At 36.7% G+C, this 17,482-nt stretch overlaps 1 protein-coding gene across 3 annotated transcripts in view; it reads left to right on the top strand.

The window, feature by feature from the left end:
* Positions 1-16,232, top strand: part of DPY19L1 (dpy-19 like C-mannosyltransferase 1) — a 108,277-nt gene extending 92,045 nt beyond the window's left edge. For 2 of the 3 annotated variants that reach the window (XM_079151745.1, XM_079151743.1), the window contains 6 exons: positions 4,390-4,414; positions 5,181-5,300; positions 6,655-6,829; positions 7,606-7,705; positions 8,981-9,106; positions 13,405-16,232. In XM_079151745.1, coding sequence (XP_079007871.1) covers positions 4,390-4,414; positions 5,181-5,300; positions 6,655-6,829; positions 7,606-7,705; positions 8,981-9,106; positions 13,405-13,561 — 703 coding nt within the window. In that variant the 3' untranslated portion in view covers positions 13,562-16,232. The remainder of the gene's footprint in view (positions 1-4,389; positions 4,415-5,180; positions 5,301-6,654; positions 6,830-7,605; positions 7,706-8,980; positions 9,107-13,404) is intronic. The other variant, XM_079151744.1, reaches the window with a different exon arrangement.
* The last annotated feature ends 1,250 nt before the right edge of the window (positions 16,233-17,482 follow it).

Here is a 17,482-nt window from a genome sequence, read left to right as displayed (position 1 = left end):
GGCGTGGATGTGGGAAAAAAGGCACACTTCTACATTGCTGGTGCATTTGCAAATTGGTAGCCACTCTGGAAAGCAGTGTGGAGAATCCTCAGAAAATTTGGAATGGACCCACCTTTTAACCCAGTTATCCCACTCCTCGGTTTATACCTAAAGGACTTAAAATTGGCATATTGCAGTAACAAAGCCATATCAATGTTTATAGCAGCTCATTTCATAATAGCTAGATTGTGGAACCAACCTAGATGCCCTTCTACAGATGAATGGATAAAGAAACTGTGGTATATATACACAATGGAATATTATTCAGCCATAAAGAAAAATAATAATATAGCAATTTCAAATAAATGGATGGAATTGGAAAATATCATGCTAAGTGAAATAAGCCAATCCCAAAAGACCAAAGGCCAAATGTTTTCCCTGATAAGTGGAGAATGATATATAATGGGGGTGAGGGAGTGGCAAGGGAGAGAATGGGGGAACTTTAGATTATGTTGTAAGAAATGAGAGGGAGGGGGGTATGAAAAATGGTGGAATGAGACTGACATCAGTACCCTATGTACATATATGATTACACAAATGGTATGACTCTACGTCATGTACAACCATAGAAACGAAATGACGTACCCTATTTGTGTATAATGAATCAAAATGCAGTCTGTAAAAAATTAGAAGATAAAAAAAAAAAGAAATGAGCAGGATAATAAAAGGCTGAATCCATACCTCACTTTTTACACAAAGTAAATATTCTAGGTAAAGTCAAGATTAAAATATAGTAAAACAAAAATAAACACAGAAATTAAGAGAATATGCATTTTTGCATAAAAGATTTATAACATAATATTCAGTACATGTAAGAGGAGGAAGAAATAGGTGGGAGGGCAGTTTAGCAAACAACACAGTGGGCCTGGATTTTAGCCAGCAGGTCTGTCAGTGTAAATGAATCATCTAGAAATGCAGTAATAAGGAAAAGATATGCCTACTATGGTATCTATCATGTGCAATGTGAAAATATTTAAACAACCAGAATATGTGTTAGGAAGGAATTGATTTAATTATGATCCAGTCATAGAGTGGAGTGTTGAGCCATCTTGATAAAAACACTTCCATCATATATCAGTAGATTTAAAAATTGCCAAACAATATATATGTAGGACAATTATACTTTTATTTAAATATGAAGACTTTATATGTTTATTTGTTCATAGGAGTGATCTGGAAGGATAAATCCACAACTGTTAAGACATGGGAATGGAAGAATGAGTGAAAGACATTTTAATTCTATTTTTATTCTTTTGTGCATTTTGGGGGTGGGTAGAGATTGTTAATTTTCTGTGTGTCTGAGTTTTCTTTTATAGCACGACTATACACAGCCTATTCCCTCACCTCATAAGTTTTACCAACACAGTGCTAGCTTATTGCATGTGCTTCTAAGGGGATCCTTGTGCTCATTTGAAAATAGTGCTGACTGTACTCTTGCCTAAACCCGATGCCTTTGAGTTGATGGGGGAAAGGAGGAAGGGTCTAGTGTGTATTGCCAGACTTTCTCCTCATCTAAGGTGAGATTATTTCTGAAGAGCTCAGGAAGAAGCTATAAAGTTACGGCCTATAGTATACAGCTCTGAAAGAGGAAAGGGGAACTTTCACAGAAAAAAAAAAAAAGTGTCCCTTTAAGGATAACTCAACTGTAGAAGTACAGAGAAACCACTGAACTTCCTGGGGTTTTCAATTCAAGTAGAGTTACAGCTCTTTTTTGGAAGGGGAATGGCATGTTGATATTTCATTTTGCATAAGTGCCAAAGGCATGTCATTATAAAAAGGTAAGGGGTAGGTGATACATTTTAATGATCAAGGCATTCATACCAGTGTTTCCTTCATTCAAAGACCTATGTGGCAAAGTAGAGTAGAGGCAGCATCATGTAGTGGAAAATGTATCAGCCCTGAAGCCAGCCAAAATATAGTCCTGGTCAATACTTGGTAGCTTTGGAACTTGCCTGTTTTGACTGTAAATTGGGATAATAAATGCATGTTAACATTGTATTTGCTCAATAAGTAGAAACTGCTAATTTTTACTTGTCATGAAAGAATAAGGGACTGTTTCCCTTCTTTATTTTTCCACATGCTGAGTTTGCTAATAAATTATCCATATTCTTGAGATTGAATTCTCAAATCAGATTATGTGCTAGATTACCTGAAACACATGTAGGGGTTCACTGATGTATGTTTGTTCATTCACTCAAACAACATTGAGCTCTTAGTTCCAGACACTGTTCTAGGTCTTGGGAACAGATCAGTGATTAAGAAGAGAAGGTGTATATTGCCAGTTCCCACTTTTCTATCTCTGACTCAGACTTCTCTCCTAAACTCCAGATTTGTACTTTCGACGGCCTTTTTGTCATCTCTCCTTGGGTATCTAGTGAGAGTCTCAAATTATTTGGATACAACCCTGAATATCTATTCTATACCCATCTTATATGGTACCTCCATTCCACTGGTGGCTTAGTTCAGAAATCCTGTCTCATTCTTTCTTTTTTTTTTTTTATTAATATTTTTATTAGTTGTTGATGAACCTTTATTTATTTATTTGTATGTGGTGCTGGGAATCGAACTCAGAGCCTCACACATGCTAGGCAAGTGCTCTACCACTGAGCCACCACCCCAGCCCTCATTCTTTCTTTTTAATTTAATTTTTTTGTTCTAACTTTTGACCCTGGTCTTTATCTCACTTTCATACCCAGTCCATCTGAAAATCTTGCCATTGTTACCTTCAAAATTATATGCACACTTTGAGTAGCACTGACCACCTCCATTCTGGTCCATACCACACTTACCACCCCTGAATTGTTACCTCCTAACTTCCTTGCTGACTCCCTCCCTTTGCCCTTGCTGCCAAGGTCCGTTCTCTGCACAGCAGGCAAAAGACTTTCAGCAGAAGTCAAATTGTGTCACTACTCTCTTCAAGCACTTTTCCAAATCACTTGGAATAAATCAGAGCCCTCATCGTGGCCTCTAGAGCCCTGTGTCTTTTGGCCTCTCATCCACTGTGATCTCTTCTGTCACTCTTCTCTCATTTTCCTTTCCCTCTTCTCTCAGCACGCTGACTTGGTGGTTAGCACATCAGAACCTCCCTGCCGTGGAGCTCTTGCATCGTTTTCCTCTCTCAGCCTGAAGTATTCTTTCTGCAGGGTCTTCAGTGCTCCCTCTCTCAGCTCCTTTAGATGTCACTAACTAGGTGATCAGACTGATTAATAGCCTGCCTTTCCAGGTACCTCATGCCCCCTGCATCTTTCACTCTGTTTCCTGTTCTCTGCAGCATTTGTCACTATGTGACATGCGTATTTGCTTTTTGTTTGTCTCCTTTGACTTATATGTAAGCTCTGTGAGGGTAAAGATTTTTTTTCCCTGTCTTGTTACTCCTGTTTCCAGAGTGTTGAGTGCTCAATGAAATTGAATGGATGGATGAATGGATTGATTTGAACCCTGAACTCCTGAAGGATTCACTTTAGTAGAGACTAATGAGAACTTTTTCTGTGTAGAAAGATAAGTCAGGGAAGGGGTGTAGGAGTGCTCAGTGTGAGGACACTGGATGTAGGATAGCCAGAGGCCTCTCTCATGTTGTAAGGGGTGAATTAGTCTGTGGCAAGAGCACCAGAGGCAGCATGGGAAGAGCCAAGTGGAGCCAGCTTAGGAAGATCAAGTACAGTGTGGTGGGATTTGTGAGTTCACATTAATCTCAAAGGGTGCCCTCACAGGCTTTTAAGTCAGAGTGGCACAACCAGCTTACCATTTTAAAAGATTGCTTTTATTGCTATGATGAGCATCAGTGGTGTAATAGGGAGAGATGTGGACAAGACTCACCAGCCTCTAGTCATGAATCTTCCTATAGAAAGGAGGGCTGTCAAGAAAAGTTAAAGGTGGAATGTTGTGAATATTTGTATATTCTACAGCCAGTGCTGAGAAAATTCTAGTGTGTGATTCCCCAACTTTCAGTTGTCTCTATTGCAGCAGCAGAGTATGGGGGAAGTGTGGGATCCACTTCCACTGGGGGTGGGAAGCAAGTGTGTGGGAATATGAAGCTGCAGAGTTCTTTTGCACTCTGTTTTGCTAGCATGTCACCAATGAGGGATCTGGTACACCACAACATGCTATTGTCATAATAAATACCCAAGTAGTCATAGATTCAGGATATAATACAACATTGTCATTTTAAAAAATAAACTGTCTTAAATGGTTATAATACTGGTTTTGGTAAATAACTTTTAGTTATTTTATTTACATATATGTGGGGGAATACTATAGAAGTTGTAAAACTTATATTCATAAAATAAAAATGCAAATAAATGAAGTAAGTGCTTTGGTAACGCTTTAATAGCAGTACTTTTTCTGTTTCAGAAAACACCAGTTTGATCATGGAGAGGTAAAGACTTAACATTACTGACACTTATCTTTTTTTTTTCCCCCGGCAGAAGCTACTCACACTTATCTTAATGTTTATATATATATTTGATCTTCCTTTGTAGTTTTGGTTTCTTGGTTTGTTGGCAATTGTCATTAATCATCTTCAGAATAGCCCAGTACATGTTTCTATGAGAATGCTATATGCAGATTCACTGGCCATCATTTGTTGAAACAAGTAGGAAGTTCATTTGGTCTACTTGGATAATCCTCATAGTAACAGCAGTTGATTTCTGGAGCTCATTGAGACACAGTTGTGAGGTGTCTGTATGATTTGGTAACTACTTTTCCTCCCGCTCAGGTTATCCTGCAGCTTCAGTGACTGTGATGGGCTGCTGCTGCAATCTCCTTTAGAGCCAGCCTGGCTTTCATGGCAGCTCAGGAGCAGTCATTTCTTTTACCACTCTCCTTGCCTTAGTCTGGTGGTAGCACCAAGGTAGAGTCAGAAATGTAAGCTTTATTAACAGCAGGCTTGACTTCACTGGAATTACAGAAGTACTTGCCTTAGAGACTTTAAATTTTAAGCCTTCTACTGAAATGGTACAGTTCGAAAGTAAATCTTAAGAACTACTTTAGAAATTTCTGAAATGAAAACAGTATTAATCTTTGTTACAAAGGAAAAAGGAGCCTTTTCTTTATATTCACCAGTTTCTTTATATTCACCAGTTTAACAGTATATTCTTAAACTTCAAGAATAGTAGGAGTAAATACATTTTTTTTCCTTTCAGCTGGTTTATCATGCATTGCAACTGTTAGCATATACAGCCCTTGGCATTTTGATTATGAGACTAAAACTCTTCTTGACACCACACATGTGCGTTATGGCTTCCTTGATCTGCTCTAGACAGGTAACATGGTCATAATGGTGGAGTTTTAAGTACTATAATAATTTGACCCCAGTCTTGATTATCAAATGACCCTAAAGTAATGTTGAGTTACCCATGGTTCTGTAAGTCATTAAAGTTCTTTATGGTTTTGTATTCATCTTTTTAAAGTATAAGGACTAACACTGATCACTGCATAGTCTTCTAACTTCCAAAATAGTCCTTGGTACTACTATTTAACAGCACTCATCTGTGCAGGCTGAATTCATGAGGGATAAATACAAGTGTTGCTAGAAAGCAGGACTTAATTATAGAAATAATTATTTTACATTAATATCACAAAGAATTCTAATAATTAACTTCAAGTTATAAATTATATGTTCTTCAGTATCAAGCTTATTTTTTCATTTATTGACTATACATTTCTTTTTCCGTTCCTAATTTTCACTTTTTAAAATTTAGTTTAATCCATCCTTGGTTATTTACTGCTTGTATTTCCTGGTGACTCTTCCCTTGCTCTTCATTCACTGATTTATGCTTCTGTATACCGTCACCTTCTCATCATTCAACCAGCCAACGTGCAAAAGTAGCACCTCTCTCAAATGTAGCAAATATTTACTAAATTACAGGTGTCTAGGGATGAGAATATAGTAACAGACAGAAAAATAAAATACCCACCAAAATGTATAAATGACCTCAAGAAGCTTGAGATCCAACCCTGCAGACATACAGAGAAATAATATTAAGGAGTGAAGAGTCAGAACAAAATGCTGATACTGAGTGTGTACTATCTGAGTTTGGAATAAATGACCAGCTTCAAGTTTCCCCATCAGAATGTCAGAACTGTGTTAGAGAGGCACCACTTTCCCTGGTTTCTGACTTCTCTAGGCTGGGACAGGAAAGGAGGCTGGTTGGGTATTTTTTGTCTTCAAACCCATCTCACAATGTGACAAGTAATAGAGAGCCTTAGCCAGGCCTAGCTTCCCGGGACTGGGGCCTCTTGTGTCACCTCTGCATAGGACCCTGAATTCACAAGAACCCTGCACTTGAGTTAATACTTGTTTTTGCTGTTTCTAACTACTTAATGATTTTGAACAAGGGCCTTGTAAATTGTGTAGCTGGTCCTGGCCCTTCCTGAATGTGGAGTATAGAGAGCTGGTTGAGAGAACAGCTTCTTAAGTCCTGTCGCACTTACCTAAAGCTAATGATAGAATTCTTTTGATCCTGTGGATTTTGTCCTGGAACCTTTCCTTAGGATATGTATTCCTAATTTGGGACTCTAGCAGAAAGCATGTTCTTTTCTGGGAAGATCTTTTCCTAATTGGATACTTGCTGTTCTGTACTAACAATTATCAATGTATTCTTAATTTGGTTTTAGTTATTTGGATGGCTCTTTTGCAAAGTACATCCTGGTGCTGTTGTTTTTGCTGTATTAGCAGCAATGTCAATTCAAGGTTCAGCAAATCTTCAAACCCAGTGGAATATTGTAGGGGAGTTCAGCAATTTGCCACAGGAAGAACTTATAGAATGGATCAAATATAGCACCAAACCAGGTAAAAAGACATTTAGTGAGGGATTTTCTCACAATTTCATATACTACTGCAAAATCCTACCCAAGTTATTTCCAGTGATTCATTGTTTCTCAGCAGTGCTGCTTGTAGTGAATCCAAAAAAACAGAAAGCGTCAGGTAGTAGGTATTAGTCCTGCTTATTAAATGATTTTCAGGGAAAATGTTAATGTTATGCATATTTTCTTGGTATTTTATTCTGCTATTTTTCTATAAATTTGAATTTTTTTTCAAATTTGATCCAAAATTGTAAATGCCACATTTAAAATACTTTTATTGCACTTATTTTTTTAAAATAATTTTTAGTATTAGTCCTTTACATTCCTTCTTGAACTCATGGAGTGCAATCTTTTATTCATGTATTGAAAAGGAAACTATTGTTCTAGTATTGAATATCAAGTCATTTAATATGATTGAATAGTAAACCATCTTCCAGAATTCCTTGGTGCTATAAAACTTTCCTAGTCAATTTGATACTTCTTCCCTAGAATCAAGTGAGATTTCTGAGACATTGAAAAAGAAAAGAAATCCTCAATGATGAGGTGATAAAGCTCTGATTTCCAAGGAAAACAATTTATCCAAGCCTGGTTGCTGACCTCTGATTACTCGGCCATATGACTTCATGCTTTCTGCCATTAAATCTTTAAGTAATGAATCTCCCTGGGCCTCAGCTCTCACCTGTGGGATAACTGAGTTGAACTAGAAGGAAACCCCTTCTCACACTTGCCAGTGTCCTCCTTGGGCTTTCTGCTTGTTTCCAGATGCGGTGTTTGCAGGTGCCATGCCCACTATGGCAAGTGTAAAGTTGTCTGCCCTTCGGCCAGTTGTGAACCATCCACATTATGAAGATGCGGGCTTAAGGTTAGTACCTCTCATGTCGTTTGAAAGAAATTTTCCATATGAATAGTGAGTGAAACAAGCAAAATGAGGAGGGTTTCAAAATGGATGCAGGAAACTGAGATTTACAGGATCCAGGAATGGAATGCTGAAATAAGACTGCTGTGCTGGGGAAAAAAAAAAAAAAAAAAGAAAGAAAGAAAGAAAAACTGATAGGCTCCATAGGGCAGTAAAATTATAACCTGTGGAGTTGTCTTTTCTCCCAAGCAGAAAGAAAGAAATCATATACCAATTGTCTGCAGGTTAACAAGTTTCCAAAATATCCAAGTCCTTAGTCATTATCCTGCAGTTACCCCAGAAAATCACTGACTCCGTTTTTATTAAGGTTTTCTTCTTACAGGTCATTCTTCTTGAATTCTGAGGAGTCAGTTGAAATATAGTCTCATTCCAAGGAAGTTTTTTTCTGCTTTTCACCAATTTTGCCTGCTAGAGAATGTCTTGGGTGTTTTTGTTTTTGAAGACTTTTTTCCCCATAAATTACAACCTTGCGTTCTCTTAGAAGAGAAAATATATTTAAATTTGATGTAGATTCTTAAAGTAGGTAAAGCTATTTATTTCCTAAATGCTTACGTGAATCCTATTAGTATATTATTTTCTATAACAGCAGGATGTACATTTTATAAATAATAAAGCTTTTTATTTAAAAATCAATTACAACAAATTTCCAGAGCAATTTTTTTTACTGTTCCAATGCTTTTTAAAAAATTTTTATTTGTTCTAATTAGTTGTACATGACAGTAGAATCATTCATACATTTTGATAGATCATATATAAATGGAGTATAATTTCTCACTTTTCTGTATTTTGTTAAATAAGTTTAATTTTTCATAAATCTAGAAGTCAAATGGAGGACCATTTAATGCTGAGTATTGTTGATATCAAGCTTTGGAACACTTGACCTTTTAGAATAGCTCGGTTGTGTTTGTTATAGATCATCCCTATCCACACCAAGGGTTCCATACAAAGAGTGTGATAGAATGGTGAAGAATTTAAAAACAGCGAACAAAAAGAAACACACACGTGTTAAAGTCACACTCTTCCCTTAGGACTTTAGGGCTAGTCTGCCCTCAGCTTCAACCTCACCATTGCCCCTTAGCAGGCACTCCTGTGAGGAATCTACTATTTCCTTGATTCTTCTGTATGGTCTTTCTTTCTGTCCCATTCCAGATTTTCTTCCAAATAATGTCAATTCTATCCTTTTAATCTTAAATTTTTCTGCCCACATATTTTTCCTTGAAGAGCCAGAACGAAAATAGTATACTCAATGTATAGTCGAAAAGCAGCTGAAGAAGTGAAGCAAGAATTGATAAAGTTAAAAGTGAATTATTATATTCTAGAAGAGTCATGGTGTGTAAGAAGATCCAAGTGAGTATTCAACACAGTAAATATTTTATAATCCTAAAACATGAAGAGTCAATTTAGGCTCACAACAGGCATTTTGCTGGTGATATATTTAAAATATTTAAGTGTTTTATTTATATTTATGTAGTATATATTTTTTGCATGTGTATATTTAACACTTTGCAGTGTATAAGTGGAAAAAGCTTTTTAGATTATTATTTTGGAGGTTTCTTCTTGTTATAAGTATCTGTTTCTAATGATTTGTATGTACTCAACAACTTTAAGGGGATATTAGAACTGATTGATAATCTCCCAAGTTATTTATATTTACCTTTGATGTTTTTTTAAAAAATCTTTTACTTAAAGCTGAGTGTTTTCTTTCAAAAGATTTCCAGAGTCTGAGACCAAATAATAGGTAGTCTCATTGTAGTAAAGTGGTCCAAGCAGCTGAGAGTCAGGGCTTTTATGGTCTAAACCAAATCTCTGTACTGTGTGGTGTCCAGTGAATGAATGTGATGGATTCTTATCAATGGAGAATGAAACTCTTGCTGTGTCACCTTAAATGAGTGGGAAATAAATCAGCTGTGACCCATGAGTTCATAATTTGAAAGTTTATAGTTTCAAACAATAGTTTCTCTCTTGAGTTTGTAGTTTAAAAATTTCTGTTTTCACAGAGTTCACTAATCAGAGTATAGCTACAGGTGTCAGTAATATCCCAAAAGCAAATGTAGATGCTGACTTGAGTGTGTAGAAATGCTGCACTTGGTGACTAGACAGCAGATGACAGATAGAAGGCTGCTATTAAAGGACCAAAGCTTTTATCCACGAGGAGCCCGGCACATGCAGTTTCACCAGAAATCAAGACTATTTTATGGAACAGTATCATTTCAAAGATTCTCAGTGTATCTGTAGCTATTTCTGTGCTGTATCTGTGGCTTGATTATACTTGCCCACCATATATTCCATCAATACACAAGACTGTTAAGACAAAATGGTGTGCAAATAGTGCTGTTTCATAACATCTACTCAACTTTGCCCAAAAGGGAACTAAAATAATTGTTAACTGCTTTTTCTATGAATTTGTACCAGAGTACTTGAATTTAATCAGGATTTATAGAAAATGTTATTGTTCTTATAGTTTAGGAAATGCTTTACTTATGATAATATCAATTTAAATATGATATGTATATATCTATATATATGAAACTCGTGTACTAACCTTTAATTTACAAATCTAGGACGAAAAAGGTATAAGCATCTCTTATAACAGTGCTATAAGGACATTATAATAAATCAGTGGTGGGCTAACATTTACAATAAGAAGAAAGCTTCTTGACAGAAGTTTCTACAAAATTGGGATCTTTATTTTCTTGGGCTTCTCTTTACTTCACGTTGCTGGAACATAAAATAATTTTCATAGTATTTTTTCTTCCAAGCAGTGAACCTTGACTCAAGATTATTCCCTTTTTTTTCTAGACTCTTGCAAAGTTTTTTGAATATGTGCAAATTGCAGAGGCTTTACATTCTGAAGTGTTGGGAATGCTCTTCGGATTTGCATAACTGTAGTAATGTCATGTTCTGATAGGCAGACACTGTTTTATGTACACAAGAAGGAATATAAAGGCAGCAGCTATTCAACTAGCTTCAGGTCCCTTATGAGCACTTAGACTCATAAGCTGGGTGCTGTGTTTCCCCCGTCGTGACCTGGATGTGCCATAGTTGTGTTGGTTGCAGCAGGAGTCCAGAAGCATTTCTTTTATCTGTTTTCCCCACTCGTTAACCAAACACTGTCAGTTTTTTAAAGCTTTCAGCCAGACTCTGAGCTCTTGGCTCCGCTCTGAGCAACCTGAAACAATATGAAAACTGTGCTTTCTTTTCTGACCAAGAAGCAAATGGGACACTTGAGAGGAAAAGGAAGAATGACAAATATTTATCTCATGTTGATATCTACAGTAGGAAGAACTGCGTTTCTTGACAAAAGTTTCTAACAGAATTGGAATTTTCTTTATCACTGTGACCTTCACTCTCCATTGGTTATGCCAGCCAGAGACACCTGTAGATTACTGAAACATAAAAATATGTCAGAACCTGGGAAGCAAATGGGGACTCAGAAGAGGGAAGGGAAGGGGGATAAATGTTTATCCAGTGCTTAATCTGTGCCTGGCACATTTATGAGCACTGATACATACATGATCTCTTTGCAAGTGGCTTTATTGAATGCCTTGATTAGTCCTTAAATACATCACAGTCTGTCTACCAATACGAGTACTAAAGTACACCTGAATGTAAATTGTAGATGAGTTTTTAGTTCACTACTTAGTACCCTGCTTTCTTTCAGTAATTCTAGTATTAGAGCCGACATAAAATTAAAATATATATATTCAGAAAAAAATTATTCAGATTCTCACTAATCCTTTTTTTTTTTTTTTTTTAGTGAGCTTTCCTTATGTTTCCTAGGTTGTTTGCATTCCTATCCTTAAGCAATCCTCCTTGCTCAGGCTGTCAGATAGCAGGGACTACAGTGTGGACCACCATGTCCAGCATCACTAATATTATTAGAAGATACAGCTGACTAACTTGGGGGAAATCTCAGGAAACTCACAAACAGACTAAAAAGGGCATCATAGCAGGCTCATAGAGCTCACAGAAGCAGCTTTTTGCTCTTTTTTCCTAAAAGATATCCAACTCTGGAAAACTCAGAGTAGTTTTCTACTTCCTGTGTTACTCACTCTACCACTTCTTGCTCTTCAGTGTGAAACAGATTGACCTTGACTTGCTTGAGAAAATTAAAATTTGGAAACCCCAAATCAACCTTATTATCTAGACATTCGAAGTGCATGAAATCCAGTATTAGTGAGGACATTGCACTGGAACCCACTGTCATGGGGACAGTCATTGGCAAAACTTCCCTTAATCTGACCAAGGAAAAATGAAAAACTGTGTAGCTCTGTGATTGAATGATAACGCTGCCTCTTGATGTTTTAACTTGCAAAAGAAAGATAGGCATGGGAATGTTGATAACAGCATTGCTTTTAATTATAAAATGGGAAACAATTATAATATCCATTCATAAAGGAGAGGTTAAATAACACATACAACCTAAAAACTATTAAAACCAATGAAGAAGGTTTTTATCCATACTAAGATGGTGAAAATGACCTAATTTTATTGTTCCAAGTTCCAGGATAAACCCATTTTCATGAAACCAACTCTGAAACATCTGTATATATGAATATTTTCTTATCTGCAATTGTGTATGTGTATGATCATTAAAAAAAGCTCTTGCAGAATATATGCTGAATGTTTATAGACACCACCTCTGGGAAATGACATTGGAGATGACTGACTTTTCAGTTTTTTCTTTGTTTAGTTCTGTATTTTGATATTTTTATAATGGCAGATTACTTTAAGATTAAAGCTATTATTTAAAAAAAGGGGAAACAGCTACTCCCCTGCCACGTGGGGGAGACCCAAGTAGGATTGCCACTGAACTCACAGGAACTCGTTGGAAATGGTTTTTTCCGTTATTTCAAAAACAAGTGAAGCAACTATGACAAAACATAAGCAGTGGTCAATTCTCTATAATTTTTCATATATTTTTGTGTTTCATAAGATTTCTCAAGAACCAAATGAGAAAAGGACTTTATCAGACTCCAGAAGTTATATCTATGAAAGTGTTCTTAATTTAAAATAAATCGTGAAGTTTTTCTGAAGCGCTTATTTAGGCAAATATCACTTGGTGCCAAACTCTCTTGCACCATTCTTTTTAAAACTACATTACTTTTAAGATTTAATTCCGCATTTTGCCAAGATATAAGCTTAAAACTACCAGATTTTCTTTAAATAGATGCATGTAGAATACAATTAATGCAACTTCCCTATAAACTAAGCATATTTGCCATTTATACTTTTTGAAAATCAATATATATTTGTGTGTGCTGAGCATGATACTAGATACCTGTTCTCTCTCAGTCCTCACAACAAATCTATGTCATGGGCATTTCACATGTGTGGAAACTGAGATGAGTGAAAGAAACAGCCCAACACTGCATTCTTGGTAAGTAACTGGGGCAGAATTTCACTGAGGTATCTCTTGCTCCAGCACCTACATGCATGTATTCTGCAGGTCTGGTCACCTCTGCTGCATTACCTTGTCCTAAAGACGAATTATGGCAGCTTACTAAAATATTAATAACTGTCATAGGATTTTTTAAAACAGAAAAAAAATGAAATGAGATCAGGAATATGGAAAGTATGCTCTGCTTTATCTGCAGATATATAATGTGCACTGATTTTTAATGGATACATTCATTTTTTTCTAGGCCTGGTTGCAGCATGCCTGAAATTTGGGATGTGGAAGATCCTGCCAACGCTGGGAAAACTCCCTTATGTAACCTCTTGGTGAAGGAATCCAAGCCTCACTTCACCACTGTATTCCAGAACAGTGTTTACAAAGTCCTAGAAGTTATCAAAGAATGACTACTACTTCCTGACCTGCTGCCTACAGAGAATTACATCAGTAATGGTTTTAATGTTTTGCTACTAAGTCATGTATTATTTTTAATTCATATCACAAAAACTTATAAGTAACTGTTTTCAAATAGAAAACATTTTATTTGGTAAATTTGAATGTTATTCTGATTGTGAAAATGGCATATACCCTTATCAGTTGGTTACCATTTCAATACACCCCTTAAAATTTGCTATGCAAATGAGTATATGCTTGTACTTGACTTAAATATTTGTGCTAAAGTGAGCAAACCCAGCTGTGTAAAAATACATGATGGGCCATGACAAAGGCGATATGAAAATGTAATCAGTTCTGAATTATGTTAGGGCTTCCTTACAGTTTATGGACTCTTAACGCCCCTTTCTTACTCCTTCACCTTCTGCTCTTGTCTTTGGACAGTGCAGTGTTCACGAAGGTTTTCAGTCCTGCCAGCCCTCTCATCACTTGAGTCATAGTAGATGGCACAGATATGGGTATTTGCTTTCTGGAATCACCTGTTCATCTCACTCCCTCATGTTCATTTTTTCTCTGTTGCTCTTGTGAATGAGGCCTTTCCTGCCCATTTTTAATCCGAACTCTTGAAGATAATGGTTAGGACCAAATCCCTCTAACTTCCAACCATATGGCATTATTGTGTGTCTATACCTACCCACAAGCTTTTGTCAGATAAATGCTATTTACTCAAGTTGTTTATCGAGTACTTATTCTTAGTTAAAAAAAAAATAATGGCAACTGTATTTTTCTCATTTTTAGTATTATTCAAATGTTTATATTTTAATACCTTTAAACCACTTTAAAATTTTTTCATGTTTAATTCTAGTTAAAAAAAAATATTTTGAACAATCCCAAATATAATGCATCTACAAACTAATGTATATTCAGATTGACATAATTTACAATAGACTGTAGTATATGGTAATTCTTCTTTTACTACTAAGATACAATGAAACATGACTAATTTTTCTGTCAAAAAAGTAAATGAATAATGACAAACAAATGGAGTTTTTCTATTTTACTTTCACATTGCCTGTCTTTACTAAGACAAAGCCTTAAGCCTTATGTTATAATTTTGGTTCTAAAAACCATCATTTCAGTATGAGGAATGAGTGTGTTTCATCTTCCTCTCTATTCTTTTCTATTTTTATTTTGAAAAGTTTCTGCTTTGAATTCCTCATATGAATTTTTTGTTTCTTAGAAATTAATTTGTGTGAAGTGAAATTGTTCAAAATGATGAACCTTCATTGTTTTGAGAAAGGGTTTTCAGGTTTTAAATTCTAAGCAAACCGTGATTATGGCTGACTACACATTTAATTATACAGTGTTCTCTTTATTAACCACAGGCAGATTAACCTCATTGTGGATTGTCCTTGAGACCTGAGTCCTCAGGGATGGTTTCCGGTGCCCACTCCTGGGAGCCACAGAAGAGCTGTTCTCTTTCTGCCTTCTTACCAGAGCCCAAGGACAAGCCTGGTCTGGGGGAAGCACTAGTTTGCTTGTGTTGATCAGCTGCAAAGACAGCATGCACACCTGAGTGTACCCTCCGTGAGGGGCGCCGTCTCCAGCCTTGCCCCAGAGCCGGCACCTCCCAGGGCTTCTCCTTACCTGGAGTCAGCCTAGGAGATTGCTTCTGTCAGTATTCTGCAGATGTACAGTCACCCTTTTTCATTTGCTACTTGACCATCTTATTTCTTAGGCTTTTACCAGTTTCCAAAAGAATAGGGAAGCAGCTGGGGAATTTTTGGATTAGAAGTAACATTTGATCAAATGATGCAGCATCCCAGAAAAATGGGAAGAAGGCGCTTGGGACTGAAGAGGAGAGAGTCAGCATGGGTGGGAGAGGGCAGGTGTGCTCTGCATTATCTGCAGTTGTTCCTCACCTAGCGTACCTGCTGTTGCATATCCAGCAGTTAAGGATATTTTTTCAACCATACTTTTAAAGTCATTCTCTATTCTTCTCACCCTCTAACAATTCCCTTCCTAGTAAGTTCACATGTAATGATTGGAAATTCTGTATAGCAAAAAACATTAAAATACTGTTATAATTGTTTCATATGCTGGGAAACATTAAAAGCAGTCTAAGTTTTTTCTGGAAGAATTCTTTTGTAACAGTATTTCTTAATGTTAACGCCACCAGCAAGCTCTGCTTCTATTTTAGGTGAGTCAGAAGCCTGAGGGACCACGGCACACTCAGCCTTGAGCACCTCCAGTAGCAGCCAGTGCTGTAGGATATTAAATTCTTTTATGGTAACATGGAATAGTAGTAGGTTCAGTGTACATGACAAAGCAGTATTAAAACTCAGTATTTTACATATTTTTAGCACTTAAAAATATTTTTGCTTTAGTATGGGGAAAGTAAAAATGGGCAAAGAAGTGATTGAAAATGCTATTGCTATGATATTTTAAAAAACAAAGCTGGGGCAGTGTTTCCATAAAAAGATAAGCCTCTAAAAATGCTTGGCAGAAAAGTGTGCTGTTAAAGTAGGCCAGTGACATTAAGGAGAAAATGAAAGGCTGTATCAGGAATAAATTGATATTGTGTAGGAGTATTGTATTTTTATCAATTTTATGCCACTTGTTTACATGTACTATATATGTTAAATAAAAAAGATCATGAAAATGTAGAAAGTGGTTTTCTTGCCTTCTATTTTCATTTCCACCTTGACAGTGAACATGTGCAGTCTTCTTTTATAGTCAGATAACTATGAACTGGTTTGAATCAGATTGCAGTCCTGAGAAAATTTTAGTACATTCCAGGAGACTCCCTGTTCTTCACTGGAGGTGATAGGAATGGGAGTTACCCAAACTTTTCTTATACTTATGGCAGGAGTCACTGGTACTGCTTATCATTTTTAGCAAGGGACATAAGTGTTAGGGGATAAACATATAGTGGCTGGCAGTTTTATTTTTCATACACTAAATTGCAATTTGGTATCATACTTTTTGGTGTCTAAATTTTAATTCCATGTTTTTGTGTTATTGTTTCATTTCTTCAGAGGAAAGTCAGTTTAGCTTGTTCATTCCTGCATAACTAATTTCCTAACAGTGGCACCTTGATTCTGACATCTTTGGGACATGAGATTTTTCTAACCCAGTCATTCTCAAAGTAAGCAGGTATCAGACACCTGGAAAATCCCCATCCCACAAAAGTTTCTGATTCCCTTCGTCTGAGGTGGGGAACCCCAGAATTTGCACTTCTTTGCATTTTTTTTTTTTTTTTTTTTTTTTTTTTTTTTTGGCTGCTGGGGATCGAACCCAGGGCCTTGTGCTTACAAGGCAAGCACTCTACCGACTGAGCTATCTCCCCAGCCCTTCTTTGCATTTCTTAGGTGGCATTGCTTCTGTTTGTCTTGGGATGACACTTGAGAACAGCTGCTCCAGTAGATGGGTTACCTGAAAGACTGGCCTCTAAGGGATGTTTCATTCCTGACATGACATCCTTCTCAGGCATGTTTGGGTTACTCCAGTGTCTGGAACTAATTATTCATATTTCCTTTTTTGGGGTCTTACAAGGAGAAAACAACAGATAAAGAACAAATAAGGTAATTTTTAACCAGAGCACTTTGGGGTTATGGCTATTTATTTATTTGTACATACCAGGGATTGAACCCAGGGCGCTTAACCACTGAACCACATTTTCCGCCCTACCCCCCCCCCCCCCCGCCTCTTTTTATGTTAAGATAGGGTCTCATTAATTTGCTCAGGGTCTTGCTAAATTGCTGAGGCTGGCTTTGAACTCAGTGTCCTCCTGCCTCAGCCTCCCGAGCTGCTGGGCTTATAGGCTTGCACCACCACACCTGACTGTTATTTAAATAGTTTGAATTGTAAATTGGTTCTTGTTTCTTTTCAGTTTAGAGGTGAAAATGTTTTGAAATATCTTGTAATGGTACTTG

The sequence above is a fragment of the Sciurus vulgaris genome, assembly GCF_902686455.1.
Source record: "Sciurus vulgaris genome assembly, chromosome: 8".
Lineage (NCBI taxonomy): Eukaryota > Metazoa > Chordata > Mammalia > Rodentia > Sciuridae > Sciurus > Sciurus vulgaris.
The sequence above is the reverse complement of the archived record's forward strand: the minus strand, read 5'-3'. Positions and strand labels throughout refer to the sequence as shown.